Here is a 19,836-nt window from a genome sequence, read left to right as displayed (position 1 = left end):
GTTTACCACCGAGCCCTTGGTGGTAAACAAGTTTTCACCGCTTACTGATAAATCGGTGAGACCCAAGTCAAACCCATATTTTAAGACTTTATTCTTATAAGAGGTGTATTTAAAGTGTCAGTCATTGTGAATTGTTGCATAATTGGCTGTAAATGCTATAGTGAACGTAAATAACCAAACAGCTTATTTTGTCACGACTCAGTAACTTTGTTCAAGAATTATTCATTCGAATATGTATTTTGGTCAATAATAAGCAATCTTTAATGAATTAAAACTGTAAATTAGACATATGTCGATCATTCGCTATCTCACACGCTGTACGCTGATGCCTAGTCTATACCATAGTCCGTCTACGATAGGGTGTAATGTTACTAAAAAGCAAAATATTTTAATAGTAAAATAAAAGTTGTTTTTATATAACCCTTTTAGAAAGCCTTTAGACGTCTGTGGCCGATACCAATACATTTTAATATTGCGTAACAACTCGAAATAGTCGTGCAAAATGCCACCTTTAATTAATTCTACATATGTACTGGTGTAGTGAAGTAGCACTTGAAACAACAAATAACAGTGACAAATAACACTACTATATGTAGGGATGTGACGTTGATAACATCATTTTGCTTTTATATTAACCACACGGGTTCACAGGGTCTCGCCGCACGAATTTAGGAATGCTCTCAATGTTTTAACTTACCCATTGTACGTAAGTCTGTAAATGGGTGGATTTAATACGAAGGGTTGTGAACCGTTCTAATATATTTACAGTTTAACTGTTGGTCTTTACTTTGGTATACAGACGCATTGAAATACATTATATCGCTGTCCTTTTTTGGGTATTTTAATATTATAACTAAGGTAAGCCTACGAGGGCAACTTAATTACTTTCATTGTATGTAATTGGCTAAATTAAATAAATAATAGTTTATAAAATCAACCGTAAACGTACAATATAGACATTAGGGCAGATATAAAAACTGTTTGTTAAAGTTTTAGCCACATCCACCGGAATACTAATAACCCTACGTCCAAGAAACATCACATGTGTTGGTAATAGAATTATGGATATTTATACCAAAATAGGCATACTATTCTGAAACATACTTTAAATTAAGATACGTGCAGACAATTGCACGTGCTTTTTTGATATATCTAGCTAATCTGTACACATATAGTGAAATCAATGCCATTTTATAAAATATATCTTACTATGAAATTAAGGTACGAGTACAAAATTATATTTGACTTTAGTATTAAAAATCCCACCAAAGCCAAAATATAAATCCAAAATAATTTATCATAGTTATGTAGAAAATCTCTCAAAGTATGATGAAATTTATTCCCCAATGCCTCTTTATCGGAATGAAATATTATCACCTAAGAATTGTATTGCTATTTGCTACTTACAAGACAATTTAATTAATTAATTCGCATAGATATGAAAAGTTATATAACACTTACGTTCTTTACTTATGCTTAATTTTCTACTCACACTTCTAAAAGAAACAGTTGGTTCATGCAAGAGAGTGGCACAGTGCAGAGAGGAATGGCCGGATTTTGAGGAGGCCTTTGCCGAAAAAAGGCACACAGTTACCCTAGAAGTGGATTGACATGGAAATGTATCGTAATTACAGACTATTGTTATTAATTGTCTACTCATTCCCTCTTTGGAATGTGACAATAATAATAATTTTATTGAGGCATATGAAACGTATATACAATACTGATTTAAAAAAATACACATCAAAAGGTAACCTCCTTATGGGCTTTTAAATATGCCTAATAGAAATACGTCACACCGAGACCAACTTTGCCATATTGCGGGTGAGAGTTGGCATCTAGTATCTAAACATAGGACTACCACGCATGTTTGCATACACATCCTCTACAGTTCCACTTGGGAAGCGTCTCATCACGTCCCAGAGATTTACAATTCCTTTGTTTGGGCTTTTCATGGTATTTTAGCGAAGTTACAGTTAGAAGGTTTTTTAACCTGTAGTGCAACTCGCACAACATCGCACCAGTATGTTACTCTGGATATTGTATTGTCTATGACGAAAATATTGAATTTAATGTAGGCTCTTAACGCCCGTAGCTATAAACCCATTGTCATTTTATTTGCAATAAAATTTGTAATTTCATTTATAATAAAAACATTCATGATTATTTAGGACAGCTCCAACGTTCAAATGTCAAATGTCAAATTGTGTTAACAATGTAAACTCGTTGGAGTATGGAACGAAACAAAAATATTACTTAAAACAAAATTTTGCATGTTATCTAATAACGATAAACCTAATGAATACAATAATATTGAAAATACTGTATATTTTTGTGTTGGAAATAAAGACTCATAACATTAATATATTATTTTTGAACACATTTCTTAATTTAAATTAAAGTTACTAAACATATTTTAAGAAGTTAAATTAATCTCCTTTTTTTAAATAATACACGCATAATACAACAATTTACCTCAACGTTTGAGTGTATGGTTCACATATTTCTATATCATTTTTCTTTATAAACATATTATGTAATCAATTAAATTACCGTCTTAAAAATTTTCATCATGAACCTTTCAAGCCCATGGGCAAGACATGTCTTGGCCTTGAGTTTATGTATATCTAAAATATGTAGTATCCTTTTTGCGTTTGCCACACACGCCGTCCATTTTTTGAACCCTATATGTATGTATGTGCATGTATTAATTTATAGCTAGACAGACGAATCCTAAAATATTTTTAGGAAGAAAACCACCACAGAACTTCCATAAAACATTAACCTAAAGATATTAGAATTTAAGTTAACATAAGGCACATAGGACAAAACTGCGCAGATAAACCCCAACTAATTAAGCTGCGGACAGCCCCCGCAAAGCTCATTAAAGTAACATTCTTGTATCCAAAATTTGTAACAAGAATTAAGGAGACCCTCAAACTTAAGTCCAGAGACCATAATAGAAAAACTTTTTAACGAATTGAACGAAATGGATAAAAAGTGTGAAGGATAAACCAAATATCTATCTCATTTTATGTGAAACAAGTGTTACAAAAATAGATCATTTATATCTATCTCATTTAATGTGAAACAAGTGTTACAAAAATAAATCATTTATAAAATTTACACGGTTTCGATCGCCTTAATTTCCGGATTTTAAATAGCCTTTCTGAATAGCCATCTAACACAACAAAAAATCTTTCAACTTTAAGGATGAGCTATACGTATATAATTTTAAATATAGATCTTATTAATTTAAGCAGTTCTTTTTTGTAATAGGAGGCAAACGGGTCATCTGATGTTAAGTGATACCGCCGCCCATGGACACTCGCATTGAAGAAGGCTCGCAAGTGCGTTGCCGGCCTTTTATGAATTGGTACGCTCTTTTCTTGAAGACCCCTAAGTCGGCAGCTTCAGGTTCCACATAGTGGTGGTGCGTGGCAAAAACTGCCTTAAGAAAAGCTCAGTTGTGGAACGACGGATCAAGCCACACGGAAAGTGAGTGGTCGTTGACCATTCCAATCGCTCTTCGTTAAATACGGTCAAGCGGAAGGAGCTGGTACTGGGGAACTCCCGCCTAAAGGTGAGAACAGTTCTCCATGTGGGGCCGAGTTTGCGCTTTATAGCAAGCGGTGGCCTGAAGTGAAGTACTGTCTCGCTTTGCTAAGCACACCAAGCATCTAAGAGGCTATTTAGGACCAGGTATATCAGCTGAATCACCACGGAGAAAGCCATACTCGCTAATCAGCTGGTGGCCCTTTAGCTTTCAAGCAGGGAATCTGTTGCCGTTTGGATGTGCTCGATGAGTCGATCAGTTTCGTCATTTTCGCTATGGGACCTATACAGAATCGCGGATGGTGATCGCAGTCTACGCGCAACCAGAAGTTAGAAGGGTCAGTTCCTTCAAGCGTCGCGAGCCAAACCCCCGCCCACGAAACAAATTAATGTTCCAATATCTGAGTCTCGGTAAGTAAGAGCAAGGCCGGCAGTAAATAAACAATGAGATATACTTTATGGATGGCATTTAAAATAATAAACATCTATATTTATTATGTCGACAGTTTATTAAGTCGGGTATTAATTATAAATTCAACATACTTAGGGTGTTAAAAGTAGCAAAAAATTCAATAATTTTATCATCCTTATATTTCACACAGTTTATATATATTTTAAAAAGTTTGAATATATTTTATTAGTGTTAAGCAAAAATAAACTATTTTAGAAGGCAATCTATGCTAAGAAATTAAGTCGTAAATGTTAAGCACATGACAACGTTGCAAATACTTATAAGCGACGAACATTATTACTTTCTGCCTCCTGCCCTGAAAGAACAAAGTAAAACTCGCCCATCTTTTTCAAGAACTACGGCGTTGCCTCCATCTGGATCGTTGAACATGATTATCCTTGAGTCACCTTCTTGACCCAATGACACATGATATTCGGAATTCCCGATCGTTTGGTTTGCTTGTTCAATGTATGCTGAAGTAGGATCAGTAGAATGTTTGTAGATATGGTACGCAGCTGAAACTTTACCACCAAATCGTATTCTATGTGAACGAATAGCAGATACCAACGCTTCATCGGAAAGGCCTTTGTCTACTATTTGAATTCCAGCCATGTCATTTTCTTCTACAATTGTCATAAGCTCAGTAAATTTGTCTCTCATTTCCTGGACATTTGTAAACGCTTTTTCAACAGCTTTTTTACCTATAAATAAAATCAAATCAAATTACCATAATATAAAAATAATATGTAAATTTGAATAGATTTGCAAATTTATACATACGCAACCAAGGTTTCTTCTTCATATTATGAGGTAATATTTCTTTGCCATCTCGAATGTCCTTTTCTAACAATGCTATCTTCTCGTCAACGTAGGTCATTACAAATTCACTGTAAGCAACAAGTTCACTTACATTTTTTGGATTCATTTCGTGCACAAAATCCATCATCTGATCCATATAGGGCGTTTTATTAATGGATTCTACTTCTTTAGCGCTTGCTTCGGTTTTAAAAGTATACAATCTATCTCTTTCATGTGGCATTAGATCAGAGTTGATTATTTCAGTTAACTCTGGATAACGAGCTACAGATTGAAGAGCCCATTCTACACTTTCCTTTCTATGAACTTCAAACCGTAATCTATTCTTAGATACGCAAGTCTTAACTACTTCAGAGGGTAATTTAGAACTGGAACTAGTTTGTTCTTCACTCAGTCTTCCAATCATTCTCAAAATTGTTAAACAAGTATCTTCTGGGAAGGAATCAAGTTTCCTCAAGCTTATGTCCAAACAACCTTTTAATGAAACAGTGGCATATCCATCTTTAATTCCAGTAACCGGGCATTCAATGAAAAGGCCACGGTTTTGAAGAGACGCTAATTCTGTAATCGACCACTCGTGAATCGCATCTGTATGAATTGTACTTAAATGTTCACCAACAAATCTAATGAGTGATGGTGATAGGTTTTCTAATTGTGTTATTTCAATTGGAGGAGCATGGCCTAACACTATATAGCCAGGTATAAAATGCGCATCATCTGTATTTGGTCGATTACTAATAACGTATCGATCCCATAATTCAAGTACTAATCGCAATGTTTGTTCTCTATCAGAACCTGCTGCTGTAGAAACTCTTTGCAGACCGTGAAGTAGTTGTAAATCGTCCTGTATGAAGTCGCGTAAACTGGATAGCGATTCAATTTGATCTGAAGTAAGTTTTGGTACTGTGTCATAGTAATGCATTCCATCTATCAAGAATGCAGCACATTCACGTATAGATATATTAGATTCACTTGCTCTTTTGAATAACTGTAATAGTTCTATTTCATCTATGCTTAACATCTCCTGTACTCTACTCCTGAACTCTGAAAAATAGCTTCTAGTTTCTGGGGGTAATTCTTGGCTTATAGATGCGAAAGCTCGGTCATGCGCTTCTGAAATAATGACACTCGATCGTTTGAATGTAAATGTACCTTTTGTCCAAAAAGCAAGTAATGCGACGTTAAGAAGAATGTCGGCAAGTGACATTTCATGTATATGTTGAATCAAGTATATACTATTGTTTACAATAGCAGCTGAGTTAAGTGTTATGCTTACTCCATTCACGACATTAGTTAATATTTTTAAAGCATTTGATACTTGTATACCACGAGCAACTAGAGAGGAGAGTCTCATAGTAGCACCCATAGCTCCAAAACTAGCTATAGATGCTGCGATACCAAGCCATAGCATTCTTGCAGTTGAATCAGTGAAAGGATCAATAGATTGCCCATGTTCTCCTCGATCAACCAAATCATGAATAGCTCTAGATGTTCCCCAAATTGCACTAGCAATACCTACTATTGCTAGAAAGGGTGCCGCTGGTCCTGAAACTACCATTAAACCAATAGCAGACCCAATTCCCAAAATTCCAGCAGCAATATCGATCCCATGCAATACTTTAGTCTCAGTTTGCGCTGATGGAGGCTCATAGGGGGGAGAAACGAGAGTATGTTGACCATCCGAAGTTAATTCAAGATTTTGCGGATATATTATTTTACATGGTGGCAGTTTGTTATTATTCTTCCAATCATCAAAGCTGTCGTAATGTCTTCCAATATTATCAACGTAATATATTTTTGAGTGGTGATAGCGATGCACTTTGAATACTGGTACTTCATACAGTTTGTTTTCATAGTATAGTTCAATCGGGACAACCGTTAAATAAACCTTAGAATCTCCATTACAAGCTACTCGTATCCCAAAATCTACTATATGTATAGCCTTAAGCGATTCCGAATCGAAAAAAACTAATTCTCCTTTTTCAGCTAGTTCAAACTCTTCATGCGAAAATAGTGTCGGGTCGCGAAGAGGTAAACCCATTGCTATGCCTATTGTATTATGTAAATTTGAACCATAAAGTAGTTGCGGCTCATTTCCTTTTCCATCGCCACCTCTGTGTAAATATTTATCAATGTTCTCGTGAGCTTGATGTTGCCACTTTCCTTCTTCAATTTCCATAGTTGTATTTTTTTGGTTTTTTTTTTATTAATTTAATACCACCACCAATGTTCCGGAAATACGTTATTTGTCTCACCTAAGAAGTCAGGACGGTGGCCCGTTTCTATCCAAATTTTTAAACAGCGATCAAAATCTTCAACGTCTCCTTCTTCAGTTAATTCTCTTAATACGCTATCAAAATTTTCGTTTAAATTGGCAAACCCTTTCAATAAAACATCAATTCCTGATCTAACCTGGCAAATGTCATCCGAGGAACAGGCAAACTCAAAGTCGAGTTTTAAATTCGGATAAAGACTTATAAAACTTTGCAGCCAACCAACATTACTTTGTATCTGAGAGCAAATGTGATTAACGTCGTAGTTGCTCTCAATCCTGGAAAATTGCCACTCTATGGTGAGTCCGAGTTTGTAGAACTCTTTAAATATTTCTTCGCCAACCAAAAACCAGGTGGTAGTTCGTCTTCCGATAATCTGTTTTGGTTCGCTTTCGAATCTGGCAAGAAGGTTACTCAAAACTTCCCAGTGCCCAGAGTTCATATCAGATCCCATTACCTACAAAATACAAATAATAATGGATGATACCTATATTTAATAAAAACATTATTCTACCATTTAACTGAAACATGTCCTCCAAAACACGCGAGGTTTTGCCTTTTTTAGACGATTTTATTATACAATAGGTACAATGTCTAATAAAAACTCTAGTAAAATCTAGTAACTTAATACAGAATTAATCAATTGTTAAAACTAATGTTTAAAAAACTCCTTTTTAGTCAATTAGGTTAGACTTAAATTACTTTATAGTCTAAAGATAGACTCATTCGTAATATTTAATGATGTCTCAGTGCTGAAACATAATAAAATTATGGTCATCAATAATGAAAAATATTAAATATTATTAACTTCCCAATAAAAATGGTTTAACAAGTTACAAATATAAGTTTTGGAAAGTAAGAGGGATCTTAAAAGTTTAGTCTAAAGACATAATTACAGGAGTAACAATCATGGCATCGTAAACTCAGAAAGTTAAAGCAATTAATATAATAACAATATTTAAAAAAAACTTACCGAAACAAATAAGCTTCTGCTCCAAATAAAGTTTAAACATTATAAATTACCATACATAATAAACTTTACTGCGACGAGAGACAAGACGCTCTGCATTAGTGGCTCGTTATATAGAACTCAGATGTATAAATACTATATTGATAAGGAGGAACAAACAGGATATTAATTTACTAAGAAGGTTCGGTGATTTGAATTTGTAAATAAATATGTTTTTACTACTTCATACCTGCGACTTCGCGTGGATAAGTCAGCTTGTAATATGTACGTTTAATAAACAATATACTTATTCTACAAAATATATAAAAGTAAAGTTTATAATTTATACGAGTGAGGGGGATTTGGTTACTTTTTTAACGCCGATTTTTATTAGCAGTCCCCACACAGCCCATGGGCACCTATTTTAGTGGGAAAATTCCCGGCCTATATGGTATTATTATTTTCTCTGCCACTATGAAGTCCGAACTTCAAAGAAACAAATGCTTAACGGGATACAATATTTTTTAATTATTCATAATTATTTTTGACGCGCTTACGCTGTTTTTACTAATTATTATATGTATAGACGGCAAATGTACCTATATAAAATAATGTATTAATTCGATGTCCTTTTCGTGCTCTGGTAAACTTTGTGTATGACCTGTAATAACCTAACAATAAAGCTCAAACCACAAAGCCCACAATAATGATAAGTCAAAAACAAACATTATTATTAATATTCCCAACAGTAATTTGAACTAATGTATTTATAATTAGTATTTTATTACGGTAAACAATACATATCAGTTTTAGAAGCGAGGTTAAACCGCAGGTCAGTATAACTGGCACACTCAACGCAGAGTAGAGGAGTTAAAAAATTTCGAAAATAGAACACAATACACAATTAATCATAATATAGTCGAAATATATAATAAATGAACCTTTTTAACATATTTGTGTAAAAAATATGTAGCCTTTTTAAAGTAAAACTGTTGATAAACTAGAAACAGACTCTTTTTCTCGCGTTTCATTATACGGACGTTATTTGCATTACGAAGAAAATGCATGCATGTATGCATTGTGATTCATACAAGGGGTACATTAAGATCCTATAAGAAATTTTTTTGAAGGTCAAACATCCAGATTGGTCAACGGCTTTTGGTATGCTTGAACATACACAAACGTTGAATTGGTAACCTCCTCTTTCGGGTTTTTGAAGTCGGTAAAGGCCGCCACTTATGCAAAATCGATTAGGGCACTCCATGTGAATTATTAAAGTAGCCTAATAGCACTATGCGACAAAACAGCCCTACAAACCCTTTGTGAATATCACATGTGTAAAGTAATTTGTATAAATCTCCACATAACTTATTAAATACAAAAACACAGCCACGGGGACCAAACTTTTTAAATTTGTTTTGATTCTCTTTTTCATTATTTTTATTATTACTATGTAGTTTAAGAAAATTATAAATACTCTATACATGATTGTTATTAATAAATTACTACTTATATTCATTCATACTATTAGCCTAAATTAACTTAAGAATGTTTTGTGGACATTTCGACTTTATTTGCTTAAACAAACAATAGCGTAAAAAAAGAGGCGGCTTGGCTATATAATAATAAGGCTAATAGTGTATCAAACAGCCACTCAGCTACAGCCGTCTCCATATCATGTGAAATAGACATTACCGTAGTACGAAGGCTGCTGCTTTTATCGCTCAGCGTATTAGCATCGCAATACAGCGAGGTAATGCTCCAAGCCTCAATCCAACCTTTTAAGTAAGATGAAGCCTATTGGAGGGCCTGTCAAAGATATTTATATATTTAGATGCCTCCTGAATGAAAATATGTTATTCTCTTTAGGAAAGGAAGCAGGTAAGGAAATCAACTCCTTAGCTGTTTTCATAAGTGACGATGCAAACAGTGTAGAGCGGCACCTGGAGATTTCAATAACTAAGGGGTGAAGCCCTAGCGTGCTTGTAGACGAGCGAGTTTCAAAGGGGATGACGGGATCAGTTCCAAGGAGCATTCACTAGGGTGCAATCTAGAGAAGACTGAAAGGCGATGGTCACGACTACTTCAAGTTCGCCTCTCAACAGCTTCCCCTGCACCCGATGACACTAGGCAGCACCGGCCGAGACTGCAGTGCTCCACACAGAGAAGAACTAGAGCTTGATATAGGTTAAGCTGTTCCGGTGTGAACTTATGTGAAGTAACCGGGATAACTGAAGATATGTTTTTTGAAGATTTTGATCGTTGATATGAACCAGGAAGGGAGTCGCAGTCAGAACAAATTCTTGTGGTACACCGGCATTAACAACCACTACATCAGAACAGCCATCGGCGACTACAATAAGTGATCGCTCCTTCAAGTATCTGCTGTCTATTTGCAGAGAGCATCAGGTAGCCCAAATGGTGAAAGCTTATCATATTTTAGTGTTTTATTTATTTTTAGCCACTATATACATATATTTATCCTTAACACGTGTGTTACTGTATCAAAATCTAGTTTAAAAAAATATAATATCAGTTATTTGTACCACAACTTGTTTATACAGTGCTATTAAACATTTAAGTAAATATTATTAAGTGATGATACTGTTATCATTACTGTAAATCCCAAGCGCTATAATTATAACACTGTAGTAAACAATTATTAGCCTAATCAGAGCCGCGTTTCGCCTTCCAAATATAAATTAATTAATCCAATTAATTCATTTTATCGACTTTTAGGTAGCTGATATATTAATGTCTTTCTTTCCAGATTTGCAAAATTAAATTCCTTATAAATAGTACAGTATGCAAATGGAATTTTAAATTTACAAATATGTGTAAATAGGCCGGGAGATAGTGACACAAAACAGTTAGTCATTTGTACCAGTATGGTGGTCTTATTACGAAATTAAAGAAAGAATTTTGATCGTCATAGCGCTGGTACCGGCGGCCCAAGCGCGTGGGCGTTTGTCGAACTCGTCGAATTATTTACGACTTTTAAACGATTTGTTCCACAAAACTTCTAGAATTTTCCGATAGTCCATAAAAAATAGGAGGCGGCAGTGTCATGCCATACTTCTCCGGTCTGACTTACAGCCCGTCATACCGACGCGAATGCGATGATTAAAAAAAAATTCAACCATTTCTACCAGGCTATTTTTCCACAGTTAATCATCGTCGTGCGGTCATTTACGAAAATCACCATGCCATACTTTTCGGACCGGTCCAAATGGCCGTAAAATCAGCATTTTTTTTATTTTTGCCAACCGATTTGTACCAGTATTGCATTTGGGTTTTTGGAACTATATTATTTATATCCCTCTTCAGAAATACGAAGGTCTGCATGTGTCAAAAATCTTTACTTAATATAAATCGCTTCGAATCAATATAATTTTCAAAGCCTTTAAGAATTGATGACGTTTTAGTAATTTTTCTACTGCCTATTAATCTTAGCTCTATCCAACCATTTAGTTTGACGTTTGTATATGACATTCGATTAGGCCGTTATTGAATCCGCATAAGCGCAAGTCTGTCTTTGACATAAGACGGATTAGCTGCAGAATACATAATACTAGGTTGGAGCTTGAAGATATGGTACAGCTTTTGGGAATGATTGCCATGAACACCGCAAAATTGTGCAACTTGGAACTATCTGATTACTATAAACTGTAAGCGATATTGCTTTTTTTATAGAACAGGGGGAAGGGGCAATACCATTATACCGTCGCCCAAGGACACTCACATTGCCAGAAGGACCGCCTGCTGATGTCTTGTAAGGCAGATAATGCGGCACCAGCAGTTAGCTACAAATGCATTTATTAAAATATATAAGTAAAAAACTGTTTTATGTTTTATGTTATTTATCAGTTACACTCCTTACGTTATATAGAATCTCTAACATTCTAGAAAAGTGTTCCTATAATTTCCTCTTATTAAGAAAACATATTCCAATAATATTATAACTCCGAATATACCTATTATTATTTAACTTTTTGTAGGATATCACTTATTGTTTCCTCAATCATTGCCAATTCTCAAACATAAGGGTTAACATTATAAAAAGTCTATAATCCAAATGTATATAATCAAAGGCATGATTTAGATGTTTCCAATGGACCTTAACTTAAGGAAAAACGTATCGATCTCATCTGATTACGAATCGTTTAAGTTGAAAGAAAACCCTTTTTCCCTTAAATCTCAATTTATGTGACATTCAATATCTTTTTAAATAATGGCTTTTCACGCCTGATAAATTTTAAATATAAACTATTTTTTTTAATATATTCATGTGTTTTACTTTTGTAGGTCATTGTGACAGTTTTTTATAACAATGATTAAAATAATTTATTCTAGTTTACACCATACCTTAGACCTTACACTACACTTTTCGGTTTCTAACAGTGAATGCGCCATACCCATGAAAAGTAGCACTTCTATTCAAAAATGTTCAATATCAGAAAACAAATGAAAACTTCTACATTAAGTTACAATGAATAACACATATAATCTATTCATACTACGTTCGCATTTAACACTAGGATTCCATCAATAGAAGAATTCAATGGATACATTGATTACACAAATTTTTCAGACACGCTTTAATAAAGTTCAACATTCGTATTATTGAATCCATTTTTTAATATTTAAATGAAAAAGGCTTTTCAATGACGACGCATATGCTACAATTCAAGAGATTACAAAAAGATTATTGTGGCAACTACATTTCTCCAGTGGCACCTCGAAAAAAAGTAGCTAGTAGATAGCACGCTACCACTTTAAGATGTTGTCATTATCTCTATATACCCTTTCTTATATATATATTTGTTGTCTCTATATACCCCAGGCACCCCATAATTCCATTTGTCCCTCCTTTCCGAAGAATGCGATTTGGTCAAAGCTCACCATTGTCCAGTTTGATAAACGAGCTCTGCATATCCATAGTTGCTCCCCTCACAAATCAATTTTCGTTAATTTTTGTAATTATAATTGTTTTGTTTAATATTTGTATTATCTCGTCGTGTATGTCATGTTTGACTATAAGTGCTTGTCACATAAAAAATTGTATATTGTAGTTCTTTTACCAATGTATCAGTGTGCCGAGCGTTGGCAAGCTTTTATCAATAATAATAAAAAAAATTGAGGAAAAGTGTTTAGACCGAAAACCTTTTCATAAGAAAATGCGTCAGACTCTCAACCCTCAGATTATAGGGGGCACGAGGCCCGCCTATTGTTAAGTATTAGTCTACCCCGCATGAATACTCACACTGCCAAAAAGTAAGCTCAGACGAGTGTTGCCGGATTTTTAAGAAACGGTTCCCCTTGAAGAATCATAGTTGGAATTGGTTCGGAAATACTACAATGGGCAGCTGGTTCCACATAAGGGTGATGGCAAGTTGTGTAACAACAGACGTTGTATCTCTTCAACGTTAGACGCCAAGAGTTATTTGGGTCGCTGCACCAGCGATATACTAATTAATAATAATTTATACTGGACGATATTGGCGTAGTAGACTCAGCTCCCCGCGACACATATTGCCCTGGGGGCAGATCAAAGCTATTAAAGAGTAAGAAATAGAAACATCAAAGAGGTTGTATTCACTTAACACAAATGAGGCCACCGGTTATTTAATATTTTATACAATTGAAAAACAAAACAAATCCCAAGCGGATATTGACTTGCTCCAAGCGCTTGATTAAATTCGAAACTCGGAGGTAAATTGTATAAAATTATTTTATTTTCGCCAACACAAAGGCCGTATCTCTAAACGGTTGTTATTTTGCTTAGAGTTAGAGCGATTTAATTATGATAATTCTCGATGTTATTCGAATTAAACAAAAATCAGTGGCGCTACAACCTTTTTAGGTCTGGGCCTCAGATTTCTGTATTTGTTTCATGATCATTTGTTAATCTATTACGCAAGTAGGTGGTCCTGTGCCTGACGCACGCCGTCGTGGGTGGTAACTGCGCACAAAGAAAGAAAGTCCATTGGTGCACAGCTGAGGATCGAACCTACGACCTCAGGGAAGAGAGTCGCACGCTGAAGCCACTAGGCCAACAGTGCTCCGTACGTATTATAATTCGTACTAAAATCAATGGAAATAATATTGTCTATTGGTTATGTAATTAATTTTATAAAGCTATTAAATATATTATTACGGTTTAAAAAACACTATAAATGTCGTCGACTTAATTAGGCGTATTTTAATATGGTTACGGTTAAAGAAACATCATTTTGATACTTTTTCTCAGCGTTATCTTTAAGAAAACACTTGCGTATATAAATAAAACAAAATTAATTATGCAGACTTATGAAAAACAACAAAAACAACAACACTAATAATGTTTGTAGTCAGAGTTCTGTCACTGTAACATAATAGTTTAATATAGGATAAATGAAACAATACCAGGAGCTATAATAATACGAAAATGGCTCACCAATTCTTGCCAACCTTATAAGTGGCACGCTCTTTTCTTCAAGTGATATTGAATAAGATATACCTCAACAGCTCATTCCACAAAGTGTTGGTTGAAGCCGCATAATCGTGCGGCAAATGTTAATAAAAAATGTGAAAATTATTTGGGTCGAGTACACAAAGAACTAGCAAAATGTCCAAATGAGATTTTCATTTCGGAGGAAAATGAGAATCGGCAATTTTAAATCAACGATTTTAATTAAAGTTGGAAACATACTGAACTATTTTGTTGTATGCCTTTGTGTTATGCAACTGCTTGTCTTAACAGCGTTGCTACAATTTGTTAAAATATGTATACTTCGGTTTCAAAACGTACCAGTACAATTTAGGACTTAGTTACTGAACAGTATACGTCATCTTTACCTCATATAATTTATATGAGGTAAAGATGACGTATACTGTTCAGTAACAAATGTTATTACTTAGTCCTAAATTGTTTAAATTACTTTAAACGATTATAAGTAATATAACTTATATTACTTAAAATCTTCTTCAACTGCGGGACATATATTTTTAATATTTTGCAAATAAATATAGTCAAGAAAATGCAATAGTACCTACAGAAAGATAATATATATTATATAATGCATCCGTCTAGTTATATAGAAGATTATATATACCATGTTTTCTATTTTATTAAAACCCCTATTATCTTCTAATTTAATTTAAATTGTCTAATAGGAGGTGGTATTAAACTCCCAAAAAAAGTAAAAGGAACAAAGGGAAATCGTAAAACACTCGTAAAATTGACGATAGTTGACTACGTACAGATTCCACTCCGTCTAAATAAAGTTTAATAGCTAACCGAAAGACACATAAAACGACTAAAGGAGATCTACGCTCGAAGTTAGTTTTAAATTGAATCAATATTACATATGCGTTGCTGACCACGAATTCTGACAAGTCCTCGAAACGTCAAGTTACTTAAATAATATAATAAATTCGGGTTTATATCTGTTAAAGTATTTTATTGAAATAAATATAATATACGCTTAATATAATACGCTTTCAAATATACTAGAAATAGATCTTTGAGACTTAATAAAGGTGATCGCGAATGGATTTATAATATTGTTTGACTTTTTGTCTATTTCTTGTAAACCGACTACAAAAAACCTGAAAAAGGTTTATTTAACGTACCTACCTATATTGTTTGTGTATGTACACGTATAATGCATTCGTCTTTGGTTGGCCTTTTATAGATTAGGTATAAAAGCAGTGTTGGCCTAGTGGTTTCAACGTGTACACCCATTCCTGGAATCGTAGGTTTAATTCCCGTCTGTGCACCAATAAACTTTCATAGACTATGTGCGCATTTACCACTCGCTCGTAGGGTGAAGGTAAATATCGTTAGTAAAACCGGCATATACTAGTCCCAAAAACTAGACGGTGACTTGCCTATTAGAATCACGGAACATATACAGAAATCTGACGCTGACACCTAAAAGGTGGTAGTGCTTTTGGTATATATAGAGTAGGTAGTTAGGAGACTCTTTGGGCGTTAAAAAGCCGACCGCCGCTAAAACCAGAGTCCTTCTATATGATCTTGTTTTAAATTTACATCAATATTGAAACTATCATAGAAAAACGTTTTTACTAGGCTGGCACTACTAAATTCTAGTACAACTTTCACAGCTTATACATTTTGCTAATCGACTAAAAACTGTCGGCCGTTCCGGTGTTGCGTAAAATTAGTAATTTAAGCTTTATTTTGGCTACTATCCAACCAATGTGAATCTCGCTTTGTGTGGCGTGATGTTATTTAGCGTAGAGGAGGATTAAAATTCAATCCTGCGTTATAGTGTGTAGGCAGGAGTGGTTTAGCACTGCACGAGTTACTTTGTGCAACCTTTGGTGACCTAAGTTATTTCATAAAGCGAAATACTAGCGAATTTCTAATGTTTACAAATTTACAGATAACCTAAATTCCTAGCTACTTTAGTTTCAACTTAAATAAATTTCAGCGACAGACTAGCACATCAAGTTGACAGCTAAATTATTTGAGCTTATGATTGGAGTCTAATTATAATATCAACGCCATCTATTGTCATAATATTGCAATATTTCGCTTCATTTTTCCAATCAAATTTATCTATTAGTAGTATATTGTCGTTGTGTTATGTTGTATAGTACTTGCGTAAACAGAAGGGTTAACTTTTCGCAGTGTAGTATTTAAAAAAAATTTAGATTTCAGAGGTTACTCTAGGGACTAAGGAGACCAAATATACAAACTTTAGTCTCTAAATTTTTAAAGAATAGCGTCTACTATAAGATATATCTCCGTACCCGCCATGGGTCACTCCTGACATTTCGTTCGTGACCACACAGCGCACCGGAAGCGCGGAATAAATTACAAGTTTGTTTTTTTAATACAATCTTCAAGCCGACTCGAAATCAAACGCGATACCGTGAGGTCCTCCTGTGAAGTTTATCACATTTCTAAAACAATAGACGTGATGTATATTGAAAAAAGAAGATTAAGGGTGAGTTTACCCTATATACATATTTTAACAATTTAGTGTCGGTCAATTTCAAAAACATTTCAGAAAAAGCGTAGAGTAAATATTTGGAAGAAATAAATAATATTTCTACAGCTATTCGTTTTTGAAAACGTGATCTGAATTTATTTCGTAATGGTCAGATAAATAAACTATTTTCAATCTGTGTACAAAATTTGAAACAGAACCATTAATAGTTTAAATGAAATAAATCTTTTGAAACGTGCAACACATTCATCACTGAATGATGTACGAAGTATTTTATTTTTGTTAAAAATTGGTTGCAGTCATATTTTATTATTCCTGATTATTTTTCCGACCCAAATATCGGCCAATAGAATTGCACCATTCGACGTCACGTGGTACAACCTACATGGTATTATACTGAAAATTTTTTGTGAAAATTTTCTCTGGTCGTTGCTTCAAGAAAAGTATTAAGTAGTTGTTTTATTCATTATGAAATTGTTATTTGTTAACTGTACATTTCGTCTCATGGTGCAATTCTATTGCCCGACATTTGGGTCGGAAAAATAATCCCCCGAATACCACTCGAGCTTCAAAATTATCGGGTATTTCCCTCAAGGTTCGTTGCAAACAAATATAGTTGTCATGACGACTGTCGTCGTCATGACAACTATATTAATTGTTTGCAACGAACCTTGAGGGAAATACCCGATAATTTTGAAGCTCTTGTGGTATTACATATGATTATTTTGTATTTCATTGTAGAGTTACAACCATTTTTTAATAAGACTATTTGTTTGAGACAGTTATAACCTCATGTATTAATTTTAATGATATTTATTAAAATAAAAAGGACGCACGAGTGATTTTATTTAAAATTAAATACCTACTCGTAAAAGCATATTTATTTATATATCGATTACGATGTTTATAAAAAAGTCCTTAAAAATAATGTAGTATCTTGTACAATACTGAATACTAAACAATGTTATTGTTAATCATTCTTAAACGATAGACATGCTGATGATGGAATCTTTAAGAATTAAGAGGAACTTTACCTTACCGCAGCGCACGTGACGGAGTCCAATAAATTTCTAGGCTATAACATATACAGTTGTTAAAAATATTTTTTCAAGTCAAACCAGTAAAGTATCTGCAATAAGCAACTCTTTAGCTTTATAATATACAGGGTGTCCCGTGGCAGATTTAGGATTTGAAATTCGAATATTTTTCTAACGGTTGCGCGGGGGACCAGGTAGAGGTTACAGTTTGGCGCTGCAATTGTGCGGATTGTTCAATAACGATGTCGCAGTGGACTGGCGCGCCCCACGCTTTCGCAGTTGAAGCGCATTTTGAAGCTAATAAATCGAGCACTGTTGGTCGCCGAAGATTTTGTTCTCACTAAAATATTCGTCGCTTAAGTGAAGCACCGAGGGAAAGTTTGATTAGGACGTTGGTCCAGAAGTTCCGTGCAACAGGTTCAATAGTTAACGAGCCAAGCCCAGGTCCTAGCCGAACGTCATGGACTGCACAAAACATTGAACACGTTGCAAACAGTGTGCAAGAAAATCCCCGCCACTCAGTGCGTAAGAGAGCGTCAAGTTTGCGCCTTCCAAAAACCACGATGCACCGTATTTTAAGCTTGGACATTAAATTCCATCCGTTCAAGATCCAATTGGTACAGGCACTTAAACCAAATGACTTCAGAGAACGCAAAGAGTTCTGTGATAACATGTTAGCTGTTAACACCATTTCGTTTAGTGATGAAGCTCATTTCCATTTGACTGGCTTTGTCAATAAACAAAACTGTCGCTATTGGGCGCCAAGAGCACAAAACCCGCGATTGAAACACCAAACAGCATTGCATAGCCCAAAAGTAACTGTTTGGGCAGCTCTTTCTGTCAATGGAATAATTGGATCGTTTTTCTTTGAAAATTCTTGTGGAGCAACCGTAACTGTTGATGGTGATGTCTATCGCCCCATGCTTAGTGAGTATTTTATACCGAAACATAGAGAACATCCATAAAACAGCTCTCATACGTGGTTTCAACAAGATGGCGCCACGCCTCACACATCAAGAGCCACCATGAGCCTCCTTTGCGAAGAATTCCCCGGAAAATTGATAAGCCGATTTGGGGACATCGCATGGCCACCCAGATCGCCAGATCTCACCCCATTAGATTTTTTTTAATGGGGTTACTTAAAGGGAAAAGTGTACGACAGTAACCCGGCAGATCTGTGGGATTTAAAAGAAAATATCGTGCGAGAAGTGAATGCTATTCCTCGGTCAGTTTTGCAGCACGTCACTCAGAATACTCTCGAAAGATTCCGCGAGTGTGTACGTCGCGATGGAAAACATTTGGACGGAGTGATCTTCAAAAAATAAAATCCGCATGTCTCGTCTTTCTTTTTATGACAAATATATGTATATTCTAAAATAATAACATTCTTTAATTTAATTAAGACATCCAAAATCTGCCACGGGACACCCTGTACTAGTGGACCCGACAGACGTTGTCCTGCATGATATTTCAAGCGATTAGTAAAGAAAAGTATGAAAGTACCGACTGCAGCGCCATCTGGCGGGCTGATTTGTGAATCTAAAGCATTCCCAGATCCCCTTGAACACACACAAAAAATTTCATCAAAATCGGTCCAGTCGTTTGAGAGAAGTTCAGTGACATACACACTCACAGAAGAATTATATATATAAAGATGTAATAACAATAATCCTGTGGCGTTACAACCTTATTTGAGTTTTGGCCTTAGATTGCGTCCGTTTCTTTAATCATTTTTATTTTATAGACACGTAGGGGATCAGCCTCCTGTGTATGACATGTCATCGATTTTTGGGAC

The 19,836-nt window shown here is 34.9% G+C and overlaps 2 protein-coding genes across 3 annotated transcripts in view; both read right to left on the bottom strand.

Annotated features, from left to right (window-relative positions):
- LOC125063072 (TWiK family of potassium channels protein 9-like) overlaps positions 1-19,836 on the bottom strand; it is a 212,087-nt gene that overhangs the window by 120,066 nt on the left and 72,185 nt on the right. The window lies entirely within an intron of this gene.
- LOC125063069 lies at positions 4,044-8,195 on the bottom strand. The gene is made up of 3 exons (XM_047669307.1): positions 8,069-8,195; positions 4,787-7,552; positions 4,044-4,707 (listed from the first exon to the last, which is right to left on the bottom strand). The coding sequence occupies exons 2-3, from the start codon at positions 6,999-7,001 to the stop codon at positions 4,304-4,306; spliced, it is 2,619 nt and encodes an 872-aa protein (XP_047525263.1). The 5' UTR covers positions 7,002-7,552; positions 8,069-8,195; the 3' UTR covers positions 4,044-4,303.

The sequence above is a fragment of the Pieris napi genome, chromosome 2 (assembly GCF_905475465.1).
Source record: "Pieris napi chromosome 2, ilPieNapi1.2, whole genome shotgun sequence".
NCBI lineage: Eukaryota > Metazoa > Arthropoda > Insecta > Lepidoptera > Pieridae > Pieris > Pieris napi.
The sequence above is the reverse complement of the archived record's forward strand: the minus strand, read 5'-3'. Positions and strand labels throughout refer to the sequence as shown.